This window comes from Pseudochaenichthys georgianus, chromosome 12 (assembly GCF_902827115.2).
Source record: "Pseudochaenichthys georgianus chromosome 12, fPseGeo1.2, whole genome shotgun sequence".
Lineage (NCBI taxonomy): Eukaryota > Metazoa > Chordata > Actinopteri > Perciformes > Channichthyidae > Pseudochaenichthys > Pseudochaenichthys georgianus.
Window position 1 is genome coordinate 17,551,355 of NC_047514.1, and position 17,488 is coordinate 17,568,842.

The 17,488-nt window shown below is 40.4% G+C and overlaps 1 protein-coding gene across 5 annotated transcripts in view; it reads right to left on the minus strand.

The window, feature by feature from the left end:
* Positions 1 to 17,110, minus strand: part of pdlim5b (PDZ and LIM domain 5b) — a 43,874-nt gene extending 26,764 nt beyond the window's left edge. For 2 of the 5 annotated variants that reach the window (XM_034095794.2, XM_034095792.2), the window contains exons 1-2: positions 16,963 to 17,106; positions 11,539 to 11,644 (exon numbers count right to left, since the gene is read on the minus strand). In XM_034095794.2, the coding sequence (XP_033951685.1) occupies positions 11,539 to 11,637 (99 nt within the window). In that variant the 5' untranslated portion in view covers positions 11,638 to 11,644; positions 16,963 to 17,106. Of the gene's footprint in view, positions 1 to 11,538; positions 11,645 to 16,962 lie in introns of all 5 variants that reach the window. The other 3 variants (XM_034095793.2, XM_034095796.2, XM_034095795.2) reach the window with 3 other exon arrangements.
* Positions 17,111 to 17,488: the final 378 nt, after the last annotated feature.

Sequence of the window (17,488 nt, forward strand, 5' to 3'; positions counted from 1 at the left end):
GAAATGTATCGGGTTTTATACTCTCTCTTTCCACCTCGCTGAGACTTGCATTCAACACACAGGAAGTATCCCATGACGATAAGATGACTATCTGCCAGGTGTGGTGATGGAACACTGATTACGTAAGGCTGAGCGCATCCTATCAATCACTCACACACTCAACACCTGGAATCATGCAAGAACAAGACTGAACTATGTGTACTTATTAAATGATGCTGCCTTTGTTAGGAGCATATCTGTATGTGATCTTTCAGCAGTGTGAAAAAAACACTTAGAAATAGGGCCATGGAGCTGAGGAGAGATGTGAGTGTGCTGAGAGACAGAACAGAATAATGAAGAGGGTGTTACGCATGATGGCTGGAAATGGATGTTATCCATCAACTCTATTGAGTGTTGAACATACAATTGAAACTTAAATGTCAGAAATTAGTTTAATGCCCCCCAAGTGCTTTCTGTGAACCAATTACATTTAAATAAATGCAAAAGACCTTCGATTTTTCAGTCACACACTTGGGAGTGGTTATTTACAAGAGCCAGCCAGCCCTGATTAGGCTGATAAACGAAAAACAAGATCTTCCCTTTCCCCACTGCTTAAGAATGCATTCAGGTTAGGTAACTCCAAAAGGATTTCCCCTTGCATTTAAAAAAAGGAGCCAATGAGACATAAAGAATGTGCCATTGTGTTACCCTCATTATAACAAGGGGGGAGAGAGTGGGTGGGAGGGGGGAGAAAGAATGAGGAAGTGACAGTGGCAGCGAGCAACACATTTTCTCTGGAGCAGCGCTTTCCTTTTTTCATTATCAAGTAGATCAGTAGCGGGAAGTGTAGAATGCATAGCTGAGGCTGATGTATGCATACCAGCCTATAGAGCAGCCACATGCTAAGTGTTACACACAAAGGGCAGCGTTCTCACTTCACGAACACAGCTTCCACTGACTCACTCAGAGTCCGGCTCACACACACACCTGCCACATGAGTCTGTCTTGACTCATTTGCTATAAATACAATAAGTCATTGCTCCTCAAGGCAGAAGCTAATAAAGAGAGTAAGCACTCTTCAGAGATCACTGGCATCTGCTGGCCATGTTATACTCTACTAGACATCCCTTGAGGTCATAGCAGAACCAAATCTGCTGAATGAACGTGTCCCTGAGACGTCATGTCTCCCTCTCTGTGGGCCTGTGAGCGTTCTTTAGAGAGGAAGAGAGAGAGGGAAAAGGGAGATTTGAAGTTCTCTCCTTGTAGGGATGTGAGAAAAGAAAATACTATACAACTCCATGTATGGTAATTCCTCAAACAATATTTTCAAGACATGGAGAGAGGAGTAGACTGTTGTAAAATTCTCAGAAGAAAAATGTGTTTTCATATGTGGTTGACAAGGTTTTATGCTTTCGTCTGCGGTGAACAGAGGGCACTTTATGAATCCCAACGTCTTTCAGTCAAACACTGTCTTTCTCACATGCATACAAAACAAATAGATGTTGCAGCAGGAATCCCTGGCATCCACAGTCTATAAATATAAATCAAGTGAGGTCTGAGGCACTCGTGACGGAGAGCAGATAAGTAATGAACTGGAACTTTGGCTGTGCTACTCCAGCTCTCTCAGGAGAACTGGATGTTTTAGCAACAGGATTCGGTCGAATACACATTATAAGTTGTGCAATTGATCAGAATTTGAGAAGAAAAATATTTGTAACCTTTCTACATCAAATAAACATGAATTTCAAGGATTGTATGTGAGATTGGCTGAGGAGAAGGATGTTTTCAAATGAATGAAGTGTCTTTCCAACTGCGCCTCATGAATAGACACACACCAAACTACACATGTAAGTCCCTCAGCTCCTACAAATTAAGTATAAATACACATATTCACAACACTCTGAGGGATTATAGCAAATCTTTGAGTACACTGGAGATTGTGATGTTACTTGCTAAAAAGCCTCTTAATGTATTGCTTGTTTAAATGTCTTTGTAGAATAACTTTATCTTCACCCAATTCTTAAGAGAATTAGAGAAATTCAGAGGGATTTTGTACAGTGGTAAATCAGAAGCCTAAACAATTAAGGGTACATTGCTTCCATGTGTCTTCAATCCATCTGTTTAACAGCCATAATCAAATAAAAGCAAATAAGAAAATACAACTGGAAAGGCACAGACTTCCGCCAAAGCCATTTCCATGCATATAACCGCCCTGTGATTGGGATCTACTCCCAAATGTAGTGGTTTCTTCCTTGATTCAACCATACAAAGTTTGAGGACATCTTGGCAAGTAGATTTGCTGTAATTCTGTAAAAAAAATAGACCGACAACCCAAACCTATCCGAAGACATGACCTCCTTGGCAGAGGTAATCAATCTGGTTTATTCCAAGGACTGTTTACTCAGTTATCAATTTATTTGTATTATGGCAGTAAATTAATAAAGAAAAACAAGGGATTATTTGAAAGTTATTATAGGGGGAATAAGAGACCGGGTTCTGTTTGGAGAGAAAGCAGCATTGTTAAATAGTTGAACAGCTAAATATATAACACACTCTCCAGAGGAAGCTGCTGCCAAAACTCCTTCAACTGGAATTTCTCATCAAAAGATCAATGGTGTATTTTTAAGCCACTGATTTACAGTGTTTTGTCAAACTTTCAAATCTCACAGAAAACGCTTTATGGGAGGAGAACAACGCTTTATGGGAGGAGAACACAAAACACATTTTAGGTAAGGTAACATTATTAAAATAACACCTAAGCACGAGTGGGATACTAATCATGTTCCACGCTGGCATAACTTCCTGCCTTCTGTGAAATGATGGAGTAAGGAAGACGGCTGTGGTTTTTTCACTTTTAAGAAGTCATGTTACAGGAAGTGTCTTGTGGTGAAGACTGAAGGCCTTTGAGATGCATGTCATGGCTGTGAAGGGCATACTTAAGATAGAAGACCGTATATGGAAAAGACTTGGACCACACACAATGACATCACAAAGACACAAGGATGCACCCATTCAACCAGTAAAGTTCATCAGAAATACACATTGTACCTGGCAGAATGGGAGGAATCTGTAAGGAGAACAATAGACAGTACAGTCCACTACAGCCTGCTGGGCTAGCACAAGCAGAAGCCATAAAGTACATTATCTATTATTGTATTGTCAAGAGTGGTCTTCCCTTTGATGTGTGCACACTGGCAACACCTCACACAAACTATTTGAAGATTAAAGAGGAAGAGAGATGAGAATTAATTGGAATCCAGTCATTGGGAGTGGACCAAATGGCAATTACTAATTTTCCTCCAAGCCACACATCTCAATTAAGACCACTTGAACAGAGGTAGACCAGCGGTTGTCGTGGTTTGACCGGTCCCCACATTTTAGTACATCAATCAGGCGGCTGGAAAACACAAGATGCCAAGCAGACCTTCGTATGAGCTCTTGGTGAAATCGCTATGACAACGCAAACAAAACAACACAAAGCAGTACCAACCCCTCGCTAAATACTGAATGCTTTTTTCTCAGGTCAGAAACAAACCAGGCTGACTAACGCTGCTGAGGCAGATGATATGAAAAGGCTTTTAACTGCAGTGGGGCCTTGAGCCAAGTGCAAGTGCTGAGTTCAACCTCCATGATTCATTCCACTCTCCTGAGCTTTTCTGGATTCTGTCAATGGGCAGAGGGATTGTAAAGTCTTAACATGTTGTAGCTTACTAATCTATTGATGATAAAAACTGACACAAATAGACTGTACCAGTGCCCTAAAGCAGAGTACACAGTACATGACAGCAAAAGTTCAGCAAAAAACGATATTGTGATGTGATCACACCAGCCACGAGGCCAAATTGGGCCAGGGGCATAAAGTGGAAGGGGGTGAGGGAAAATGCTCCCTTCTACACTTCCTAGTCCACTATTATGGCTCCCTTGCTTGGACCACACCCATCTTCTCAACTTAGCACCTGTTTCATGACTACATCCACGGTTGCGTCACTATCGCAGTGGTAATATCTGTCCACAGACAGAGAGAAACGTAAACACCTGGCAAAGTACTCAAAGCGACTTCTGTGAAAGTTCCCGCTACAGAAGGTGTTACACATTTTGCTATGATGATACATATGCACGCTCAGAATCTGAAAACAATACCAGCCATGCTGTGGCAGCTGATAACAAATGGGAGAACCACTGGAATATTAACACATATGTTGCATGACTGCACAAGACAACACGCACTCTACAGTTGGTTAATGTTAAATTGATTTAAATGGCATTTATATTGCATCCTAATCAGATCACTTCACAATGCTTATAAAGTAGCATGCCTGTTATCAAGCAAGACCGACTATCACTGTCTTTAATCCAACTGTCCTTAAAACCAAGAGTTAATCGTAGGTTGTAGTCCAAGCTGAAGCCATTCGGAGACATCAGTGGCCCATTGTGTATTTGAATTAGGCTAATTCATCTATCTTCTTAAACAAAAAGTTTATTCTTTCTAAAAATATCTTTCATCAAAACAAAAATAAAACAGTCTGAGTGATCTAAATCAAAATCGAGTTACAGCTTTCTCATTCTTTATAGCTCTGCCATATAGCATCAGGAAGATTAAAAGCAGATGCCTCTAGACAGACACCAAAGAGATCAAACCCACTGCAGATAACTGCTTTATACTAAACCCATGTGTAACCTGAACACATGTTTATGACCCTGGGTGGAATCACAGATTATTTAATATGCCGTGTGAAATGTATATTCATGAAATATGAGATGGATTTAACGGATTTCTATAAAATGTCAGTTTCCATGTAAAATTCTCAAGAGCTTTTAATACAAGAGACAGATATTAAAACTGTTTGACAGCTTTGTAGCACAGGCCCAGGTTATCTGTCTAGATAGTTTCCTGAAAGGCCAGGAGGTTTCCATTGTTTGATTTTGATTTTTTTGGACCTGAGCTCAACCGAAAGTTATGGCTCAATGTTGGACAAATTACTCTTTATCTAAAAAGGTACACAAGATAATAACCCTTTTCTCTGTATTATTTTAACTTAATATAGAAGAGAAATGTCCTCTAATGGAAGTATTGTATTAAACACTTTCTATCACATACTGTCCTGATATCTGATACTCGAAATGATCCCTTTCTAGTGTAGAATAACTTGAAAGTACAGCCAGTTCAGTCAAAGCACATCCACATGATATTGCATGTGGATTGTTTAAACAATTTATTATTTAAAAATCATTTGAAGCACAGATAGAAAATGTTGTATGACAAGATGATCATAACATAACGACTCCACCTCGAGCGATAGAATTACGAACAAAGAACTGCTAACAGAGCACTTATATACTAATAAAGGGCTGGCTTATCTAAAGCCAGTTGAGTAGCACTTGAAATGTTTGGCTCTATGAAACCTGAAGTACTTATATGATTCTGTTTTCTTCAAGGTTGTGTCTTCCTGATCGAATGTACTTATTGTAAGTCGCTTTGGATAAAAGCGTCAGCTAAATGCAATGTAATGTAATGTAACTATATCACACTGAATTAAAACATGTTAAGTAGCTGAACCTCCCTGGAAGTCGCTCACCGTTAGGCTCTGAAAATTAAACTTGGTTGCACTTATTAAATTACCGTGCGGAGTGTGCGGTTTTGGTTAGCCTTTCAAATTCAGCACGTAGCAAATGACTGGTGAGTGAAGGATATGTTTACATTCAGATCAAAGAGTACACTCAAGGTTGTTTCAAAGTGAATTAATACTTTCAAAAAGAACAACAGATGTTCCTGTTTATCATTTGAAACCTACAGACCTTAGCTTATAAAGGCTTTTGTCCAATGAGATGTAATACATAACTCAAGATGCAAGCTACCCAATGTGGGGCTGTGAGGTGATCCTTCTCTCTTAAAATGAAAACAGAAAGAATACCTTACCCCTAATGTTGTTGTTGGTTGCCCAGACACACTCCATCATCACACTGCTTTTCTATGACAGTGAGAGTAGCCTCACCATATTAACACATGATGGTGGCGCTTAAACTAATCTGTAAACTCAGGGGCAGGGCCCACAGAACACAGAGCTAAAAGTAGATTGTATAATTGTATAATGTTCACTCAAAGTATCACGTGCCACTGAAACAACAATTAAAAGCGGACAAAGAACCAGAGGGGGAAGTGAGGGGACAATGGTGGAAAAAATAAACATTTATCTTTGGGGACCCGTCACTGACCTAATGTACAATAAACAGACATTATGTGGCTGAGAGATACTAATGATTAAAAACCAATGTATTCAACACAGGTCCAGGGTCTATCCTTTAAACAGAAACATTCCCCTGTTTCATAATGAATGCTAAATTAGTCTACATTTCTTTCCCATATAGACACCTTTCAATAAATGCCCAAAAAGGATCTGGATAAATCACAGATGGTGATAACGGAAAGAGTCTGAGGGTGCATTCACACCTAATAGTCCGCTCTCTGGTGCGCACCAGACGACAGTTTGTTACATTGTTTCATTTTTTAGAAGGTTCGGTTTGCGTTCACACGGGCAAAACTCAAACGGACTATAAACTTTAAACACAAGTCATGTGCTCGGAAATGCTGTTCAACCATTGGTCAGACATTACGGGGGTACAAACGCAAATCCCGGCCATTTCTAGCGGAGCCTCCGCCATGGAGCATCGGCACTTTCGGCAGGTTATTCTCATGCTGCTGTTAGTCTGGAGATCAACAGACATATGATTATATAATCAGACAACGTCCGTTAAAAAACTGTATTACATGGCTTTGTTTAATACTCGATTCTGATTGGTCAATTGTCAAAACACGTGACACGTTTTTAATCCAGAACAGACAGACCGCTGTCAAGGATTTATTAACCGTTGTTAAGGACGCTCACATCTGCACAAAGAAGTTCGTTCGATTTAACTGTATACAGTTTGGCTGAAACTAACTGACAAGACAAGAGCGACAAGAAAACAGCGGAGAAGTAACGGGCAGAAACCCTCCTTTTTACGCAGCGGTCCAGACATAGGTCAGACGGCGACACATATTCAGTTGCCAGTTACTTTGGCATTAGGGCAGGGATATCTAGATACTTCCCAAGGTTTGACATAATGAATTGTGCTACTTTTAAAGCAAGCAACGATTTTTTCAAATCTGTAATCATGAAGCTCCTCAAAAACGCTATCGAAGCAGTTCCTGCCATTGCTACGTTAGTTCAAACAGTAACAACGGACTATTTTCTTAGCGGATGCATGTAAATGTAAATACATACAACTATTTTTTAAATCAATAAAATAATTTTCTAAATCCACAAAAGCATTTCAATTAATATTGGGAGTCATGTCATTACTTTGTTGAGAATGTGGCCATGTAATAAGCGGGATAATGTGCAGCAGCGGTCATTATGGGGAAAAGAACACCTTCATGCCGATCTAGATACCTCCGCTTCGCGTCGGGCTCCTGATCAGCCTGCCGGTGTTCTTTTCCTGCTTATCCATGAGAGACGTTCTGCAGAGGAGGGGCGTTTCACCGACGACAGGTGTTCTTACTTTTATGTAGCTGACGGAGAATTTTTACTTTACACGACACTGTTCAACACTTAATTCTGCTTTACTCTTTAACTAAACAACCGCGGATGTCTTGAAAGACTCTTTCTCTAAAGATTTTTGAAGATATCCGCGTTCTTGTGACACGTAAATACTACGCTTCCTATGTTTTGGTGCGGACTGCGTTCACACCAGCAATGAACCGCTCCAGAGTTCGCAAGCAAGCACTCCGAGACCACCTATTTTAGCGGACCAGAGTCCGGTTGTTTAGTTCACTTAAGAGGTCTCGGACTGCGTTCACACCGACCCAAATGAACCGCACCAAGCGGCTAAACGCACCAGGGTTCGATTCAACCGGACTATACAAGGCAGGTGTGAACGCACCCTGAGGGAACAAAAACACAGACACCCACACCCATTATGTACATACCTTGACCTTCATCCATAATTCAACATTATTGGGTGGTCTCACTTTTGACAAACATCCCAACTGAATACCACACAATACATATGACTCATATTCCACCTTATGTTATGATGTAGCCTCATTACCAAACCAGAGACAAATATTTCTAAAAAAGGAAACCAGGCTTATGTCCGGCACTGTACTGTGTATAATCTTAGGATCAGTTACATGTGGTAAGCATATGTAGAGTCATTACATAATTATTCCATGGCAATCGCATCCATATAAGCAAAAATAAATAGGAGGCTTTAAAGTCAAGGCACAATCTTCACTGAAATGTCAGACAATTAGGCATTGTGGGTCTCTAATGAACCCAAACACAGGCTGTGAACGACACCATTTTCTCATCATCCAGCTGATAAAGGAATTTAAGTAATGGTTAAACTGTTGTTGAATTTACTAAGGGAGGAGTACGTGGGATAATGTACATACATGGATGGGTATGTACATTATCCCACGTACTCCTCCCTTAGTAAATGCTGTTACTCCCTAAACTAATATTACAGTAATCATTACAAATTACTTAAATGGAGAAATGACAGGTTTAAGGAAAAATATGTATAATAATAGATAAATAAACCTTTTCAGCATTACTGCAACATATGGCCACATGTTGCACATTCAGTCTCTTGGCTGTGACTTGTGTGACATTAGGATATGGAAGATAAATAGACAAAGGCGAGCCTTGGCGCCTGGACCCTATCAAGAAATGTGAGCCATTAACGGAGCCATTCCCTGGTCATGCGCTGGGATGAAAATATGTCCCAGAATGACACTAACCAACAATGTGATGGAATGAGAAGCTTTGGGAGTCATGTTGTCTGGTTCAGCGCAGAACTGTGGCATGCAGAGTACATCACTGAGGACTCAACACTAAACTGCTGTTGGACACAGGAGTTGTATTCAACACTTGTGATGTCCATTAAGTGGTAAATATTTATAAATGTTACAGCGGTAAGGCACGTTTGAGACCTTTACCAACTCACAGTGTCTTCTTACTGTTTAACTCTCTCTCTGTGGTAAAAACATGACATGGCACATCACTTCAAATATCACAGTAAGGGTTCAGAAGGTCCTTTGCTTTTAATTGTTCCTGTGAGATTTATGAATTATAGAGGGAATAATGCAACATATCAACTAATTAAACCATTGCTATCAATCCACATGATGTTCAACCTGTTTTTCTTTAAATGGCTGATTGGAAATGAAAGGGAAAAGAGTCAAAATGGCCACATTTACGCTGATCTTGGCCCTCTGAAAAAGTGTTTAGGTTTTCTATGTTCATATATCAAGGTGCTCCAACATCTAATACAATGACATGGATGAAGCTTTATTCTTGTATTGTTTTTGAGATCTGATGACATGATGTCTCCTGGCAGCTACATGCCACTATGAAAACACAATGTCCTTCATTCCATTGCTATCATAGTGACAAGACGTACAAATAGTCAAAGGAGATATGCTGGCCTTTTCGTATTCAAAAGGTATGTCACTTCCCCTCTTGTTCAACCTTCCGTAACTGATCCTGCTAACAACAAATAAACAGAGTCGCTGACCTTGGCCATGACATGGAGATTACAATTACATAACAGGAAGTAGCATGAACTGAATAACACTGCAGCAGCCACATTTGTTGTCAAAGCACAGACTTCACAATCTGCATCATTTTAATCATGTTTGACAAGAAGCAATGTTAGTTTAACTTAGACACTTCTGATACTCTCGGGTTGAAAATACTACTACTTATCAGACTGACAGTGTCGTGTAATTTGGACAACAATCTTGCATAGAAGGCCCTTCACAATGAATATAAACAGTGTGAGCATGTCTCATAAATAGTACTGTTTTACAATCAGTGGGACAGCCGCGCAGCCCTCCTCCCAGCTGAGTGCCCAACAGGTCAGCCGGAGCCAAATCCCAGGTTGAGTTTTTGGGGGCCCAACTCCTGTTTCAAGGTCCCCTATTATACTGTTTTTCATCAATATATTATAGTTCTCAGATATATACAAAACATGTCTCTGAAGTATTTGGCTCAAAATACCAAACAGATCGTGCATTGTAGCATCCCATGATCCCCTCTGTTTCAGCCCTGTTTCAAAAGTGCTGATTCTCTGTCTGTTACTTTAGATGAAAATAAGGAGCCACTCCCCACGCCCCTCTGATACCTCATTCACACCAATGGTGCTTCAGGGCCGGTTTGGAGCTGGAGCTTGAAAAGCACCGGGTTTTCCTGTTCACACCGCAGCGGAGCAGCCTCTTCGCTCCGGAATCCGGTTCGTTTCAAGCACCAAGAAATTGTCCGGCCAGAGCAAAAGCACCACATACGTCACGCTTACGTTGAGGCGGGGGCAGGGGCGGGATCAACTCCTGAACAACAACAAAAAGCCCGCGTTTTATCCAGTTTGTACACAACGATGGAGAAACTTAACAAGAGTTTCAGAGTTTCTGCCATAGACTGTATATATAAAGGTTTCTGCTCATGGTGAAGCAACGTGTCTGCGTGTTAAGGTGGAACCTGAGCATTCACGTTGATCACCTCTCATTATAAATCTATAAATAATATTAAACTTTACTTCACGTGTTCATTTGAGAACAGCTGTTACATACCTGGGTGAAGGTTACAGTTCATTGAAATGAAAGATACAACGTTACTCCACACTCATAGTTCAGTCCACCTTAAGAAATAAGACCGACCTCGGAAGCAGTTGTGTTTTAAAAAAACCTTTATTGACACGAGTACACTTTTTTATAAGAATATAACTAAACCACAGAAATGACTCCGGAAAAGCTGCAGATCGAGCCATAAGAAATGAATGCAACTGATTTCATCCGCGCGGTTTGGCTTTATGAAGCAGGCACGCAAACGGTTACGTCATAACGCAAACGATGACGCAACGACGCATTACCAGTCGGACTCTGGGCGGTGTGAAAAGAGCCAGAGCTAAACCGAAGAACTGGTTCTGAACCTGAAAAGCTCTAGCACGGAGCTTGAACCGGAGTTGCGTTGGTGTGAATGAGGTATGAGAGAGATTTGGTTCAAAAGAACACCATGGTGCTCTAGGAGGAGATTCAGGTGATAAGGTGGGGGGGGTACCTTGGTTGGTGATTGGCTAATGGTCACACAAGCCAAAAAAATGGGCCAAAATCTTATCAGCTCATTTTCAGAACACTTTGCATCATCCCTCATCTGATGACCAAAATGACAGCAGCCGCTAACAGCTATCAGCTTAATCTCCAACATATACCCTCAATGACCGTCTGGGAAATGCTAGGGAGTTTTCTTAATTGACGGATATTGTGGTTACGGTTCAGTTATGTAATATTATTATGACAATAGTCTGAGGTAGGTCATGACTGTGAGGGATTGAGTGACAGAGGCCATGAGCTTTTAGAGAAGGTGTCTAAATCCAGCAATGACTGTCACACAGGAGATGAATGGCACACGCACATTCATCACCGACGGGTCAAATGGCATCACGAGCCTGTACTGCATGCCTCAGAGGTGGCAGTCATGGAGTGAAGGGTACATGAGTGTTTTGTGTGCATGTTCCACTCACCCGTGAGATGGTGAGGGGGAGACAGAAGTCCTTCCCTCCTTGCAGTCTGAAGCCCCAGGGGGCGGGGCCAGCCAGGGAGACGCTGTAGCTGCTGCTCATGATTCACCTAGAGACAGAAGAAGAGATATTTTTACATTTGATAGTGCATGAACCAATATTTAGAGGGATATAAAACACCAAGACACAAACTCCACACTGAAAAAATCCCAGACAGAGATAACACAACAATAAGGAAGAGAAAAACGGGAAATGAGTATGTAAACAAACTGTGTGTGACGTAGTTCATAGTTGTTGTGCAGCCAACTTAGTGTGTTCAAGTCAGTGCACTGTAAATGGATGTTCTATTTGACGTGAAGAAAAGCATTCCTATGACGAGTGTAGATTCAAAGACATGCCAGGTATGTTTTTCATCACTGTGTGTTATAATTATTTCCTTTTTGTCATCCAATAACATATCACCAGACACGTTGGGGCTACTAGCTTACATTTGATTACAGTGAAACTATTTAGATTCAAGAACAACTGTCGATGAATAGTCCTTTTCTAAAGCTTTGTCCTAGGCAATGCCATTTACGATAGGGATTACTGAGTCTGTCATATAGCATATACAGCACAGGGCTCGACTACAAGGGTTGCCACATTGCTGTTGCTAATCAAAATGCACATCCTCAAGCAAATGAGTGTGACATGTAATAAGCAACACAAAGGTAGTCTGAAAAAAAGAAACAAGGACAACTCAGGGATATTTATAGTGTTAGCATTGACTACCCTTTGTTTATCTAGAATAATCTCACATCAGTGACTCTGGAGCTGCACTTTGAACCCATGATCTCAGTGTCCTCTCATTGAACCCACTGCTTGAGAAAATGATTTTCTGACAAAAGGTAGCCAGACTGAGTAAACAAACGATATTAAAAAATGAACTGGCATTATGGAGGTACTGTCAGCCTATTGTAGATAGATCATATTGTCCTTACAATACATAAGGGGTAAAACAATCAAACTAGTGGCAACTTCAGCATTTTTTAAATGATGCATTGGTAGGCAAAGGCATTGTATCTCCTTTTTCCAAAAGACTCCCTTTGGTATTCATCTTTTCAATAAGGCAAAGCCTAGTGAACAGTCCTGTACCTGTGTCATCCTTAAAATTGATTCCTGGTGTTGAGAAATGGTCTTTAGAAAAAAAGACGTTATATAAAATATGTGGTAAGCACATCCGGCAAAAATATCTGTTTATCCCTAATATATAACAGAGTGAGCATTAACCTTTCCTCAGGCAACTGTCTGTCTGCATTCACACCAAATCAGGCGTTGCGTCAATCAGCTAAGGGTTGTGCAACGGCATGTGGGAGTGTCAATGAAATGGTACATTTGTGAGACAATGAATGCCAATTCATTTCACAATGATTACTGCGTGTGTACTCCCTCGTGGCAGGGTTGTACAGATCTGGACAGCTGGTTACGTGATTGGCCATGCTACCACAGCATGACATCAGGGTGATTTCTCCAAAAGACCACTCTGTTTTTAACTTTTCACAGTGGGTAACAAATGCAATCCGCACATCAACATACTACCCACTTGAAAATGAATGTAGGTCTTGCATTTTTGGCTCAGCCTGCTGATTTTCTGTGAATGCAGCATAAATGCTCGACACACCCTAGATGGTCATAGACTTGATACATCTCAGCTGCCAACTCTACGTTTCATTGGAGAGAAGGTTTGCCAACGTCTCAACGGCCAAATGCACCATCATCGACATTACCTCATGGATGGATACCAATACCATATCCTGATTATACATGTGTGCCTTCAAATCAGATGGACAGTTCCAAAATGAGACAACGCGAAGAATCTTTGGTGCAGTAAAATATGTCATGCACTATTAAGTTTCACTGGTTGAAGCCCTGCCTGTCATGCATTTCTTTTCCACTGAAAATTTGAAGCTGAAAGCTATTTATTAGAAGCTAAATTGAGGTTAAGTACAGTCACATGCTTAGATTTTAGATTAGGTTAATTATTGGGGAAATTGGTGTACCATATTTGCAGAATGCACTTTAATTTACTGGAGTATTCAGCCAACAGTCTCTAGTGGATCTGTCTGTGTGCCTGTGAACCACGTTCAGAAAGAAACAGATCATGTGGAAATATGTCACCTCTGCCCTGCACAACAGGAAGGGTGAATGTGGACATAAAAACATAACATCAAAGGCTGACCCACAAGTCGTACAGTATGTCACAAAACAGTAAACTGCAATCACTTGGAAAAAAGTGAAATGTAGGATCAAAGCCAAGTCTAACACTGATGTAATGTTAGTGGCAATCAAATAAAATGTTAGAAAGAAACTGAGAACCAAATATTTATGTTGTAAAGAACTAAACATCTGGCATTTCTGCTAAACTTATGAATGAATAGAGGGGTGAATAGAGGAATTAAAGTATAGCTATCATTTGGTGCTGTACAATTTGAATATCTACTGCTCTTTTATTTCTAGCTTCAGTAAAAAGGATGTCACGTTTTCCTCACATAGTCCATCCTTAAACAAAGCAATTCAAGATTCAACTATTGCTTTTGTGCACTTTGCAGTTTGCACTGCAGAGAAAACACATTTTCCTGATCAGTATTTCATGAATAATAATGCCTTGTCATCCCAGAGGCATGCCATTCTCAGGTTGTAAGTCATGCTGCTGTCACATAAATTCCCTCAGGGACCCAGCACCACCTGCTGCAGACCATCACCTGGTCCTTGTACGAGACACACGTCAGATCAGAAGGTTGGCCAACAAACCGACTCATCATCTCGCCGGGAGGGGAACGGGCTCTTCAAAGAAGCCAGCTACTAAGCCACACAGAAGGCATGAGGGCGGTTGGAAAATAAAATCATGTGTGAAAGTGATCGTGAGGAGCTGAACACCTGGAAAACAAAGAGCACATAGCTCTACTATTTATACAACACACTCTCAGAATCAAACTAGAGTACACCATGGCCACATGGAGAATATGCAGGTCTATAATAAGAAATAAACTACTTATAGACTGCTGTCTCCCTCTTCAAGGTGATCGAGGGTCGATGTGAGCCAAGACGTTTATTTTTGGGGAATTGACAAGACCTAACCCACATCCATTATCACCAATCAATTACACTTACTCTGTTTATACTCATCATATTGCATTATTTGAGACACATCTTTGAACAACTGTTAAAACAGAGATAGAGTACACATTTCAGATGTGAAAGCAAATGTAGGTGGAGTCCTAACCTCAATATAAGGAACTTAGTGACACCTTTCACACTGTTGCAGGCCTTGCTTAGAATTTCATTAAAGTATACACCATATTAAAAAAAAAGGTTTTTCAGTTGAATTATACTTAAAGTTCACGGTAATCAACTGTTAAAAACATACTGTTCACATATTTTTTAAATAAATGGATAATCGTTTTTAAAAATCGTGATATCAATTATTTACCCAAATAATCGAGATTATGATTTTTGCCATAACCGAGCAGCCCTAACCCCTTAACTGCTAATGCTAACGCTCATTTAATGTTAAGGGGTGATAGTACAAAAGTTATTATAGACATATACTATACGTTTTATTCAAATTTCTTCAGGACTCAATGTCTTGAGGTCATTGTTCAAAACAGCCCTTAAGGAATACAAAGCATTGCATAGCTCTGTTAACTATGTCAGTTGTTCCCTAGAGATTATTTCGGTATTACATTTCATAGCCAGCCAACTGGGGCATTTCAGAAAAAAAGCTACATAAAATGCTGATAGAAAAATGTGGATCACACACACATCATACCCACATTTCAGTTGCATTTCATTCCCTAATAAGGAAGAAAAAAACATTAACTCATCTCACGTCCCTGCTTGTTTTGCAATCCATAATGATATCAGGCATAGACATGAGCAGACACACCTTTCAGTGTTCCCAACCCTCACCGAGGGAAAAGCAGTTTATCAGCAGCAATCACATCAACACTTCTCTAAGCCTGTACACATCTGGGTATTTTCCACTAAGGCCTTATCTTATAAGTTCCTGTCATAATGGCACTTTTTTTTATGCCCAATATTTCAGCACATTCACACCAAAAACAAGATAACAACACAATGCTTTCAGCGCAGCATACATGAGGCCTGTCTACTGTGTTATCCTGTGTAGATGTTAGTTTAACTTGCTTGATCTAATTTGTAAGTAGATTACCAAAATATTCTAAAATTGCAATTCAGTGTGGCTTTCTAGTCATGGTTGGATTAGACAAATATTGCCTCACAGGAGAAAAGCTCTATTACAGTAATTGGGAATCAAACAGGGGTCGACAGGGTTGTGTTTTACTGCCATTTAAAAGCCTGAACACCATGCCCTTTCTACTGCATGCACCAAATACAGATGTTTCATTAAAGTAATCATTAAGTATTGGGAAGAAAACAGTTATCTTGGTTATGGTGCAGATAGAGTGTAGACTGGCCTCTTTATACGTCATGCTCATTTCACAATGTTTCAGGAGACGATGTGTTGCCAGGTGACATCATTGCAGGACATTGACTCACTGAGTGTTTTCACAATGTACTGGACTTCACTAGTGGGCTGTCGATGACATCCACTTTAACTTGTCAATACAAGACAAGAAATATCTGATAATTAGTCAATGTAGCACATAGGCCTACTGTGAAAGTATTTTCTAATGTAAAACTACGACAAATTAAAACTTAAAAAACAACTGATTGAAAGTCATATCAAGGCCCATTTGTCATAATCCTTGCATCATTGGGACAACTTGCACCAACCTGAATTTATTGGACACTTTCTGTACACCAGCTGATTATACATGTTTGGTCTGAAAGCAACTCTTATTCCGTTTAACACTTTCTTACATTCAGAATGCATAAAATATATACTCTTTAAATGCCTAGGGCAGGCTTTAAGTATGCTACCTCAGTGTGTCAGTCTAGACCAATAAATATACTATAACTTCTAGGCGTAATACTCTAACACAATATTTAGCTTTAGTTGTAGACTTTAGAGAAAGTGATAACTCCCTAGGTCACCATCAGTCGTGTGTTTACTTTAGGGAACACACAGTCCAGCACTCCTTGTTTTTTTTTTCACGGAAGCTGACATTTAATGTGTATTTGGTTGCCTCACATTGGGTGTGACATAAAACACATGTCTGACATTAATAGTGCACTTTTCTTATAAACTTTAAACCAACTTGTTTGTAAGTAAAACAAACCTGTTACTGTGTTAGGAGCAGCGTAATAAATCGTGTTTTTTTAACTAATGCCTAAATATTTCGTATGCCATATGTTCATTTAATTGCAACTTTGTAGCACATAAAGCAGTTAAATATAACGGTAACACAAGCAGTGGCTTCCCCTGGGCCGCTATCTGTGAGAAGTTGTCAGATGTACCGGACTCACCTTGCCTTGTGAAGCCGGGTCTGGTGCGGAGGGAGAAGCGTGACTTTAGTCCCTCTGTTCTCGGAGTCAACTGGACTGGGCGGAACTGAAGCTTCCGCATATAAGCCAGCCCCATCTGGCTGCTGGTAGGAGGGCTCACAGCAGCGTGTGTGTGGGTGTGTGTGAGTGTGTGTGAGCTTTCTCTGTGAACGCACAGCGGCAGGCATGGGCATGTCAGACCGTGGGACAGAAAAGGTGAGGCTGAAGAGTGAACTCCCAAAGTGTCCCTTTGTTGACGGCTCAGGTGAAGCTTAGCCTGCAAGCCCTCCTGAGGCATACCTGGCCACAAAATGCAAAACTGACGAAATCACTACGAAAGATCTCGATCTCTTTGTGAACATTTTTAAACAAATGAGTTGTTGTGATTGAATACATTAGCTTGGGAGAAGTACTCAGATTTTGTACTCGAGTAAAATTAGAAGTAGCCCACCAGAGTGTAGTAATAGCCTATGTTACAAGTAAAAGTCCTGCATTCAAAAAGTTACTC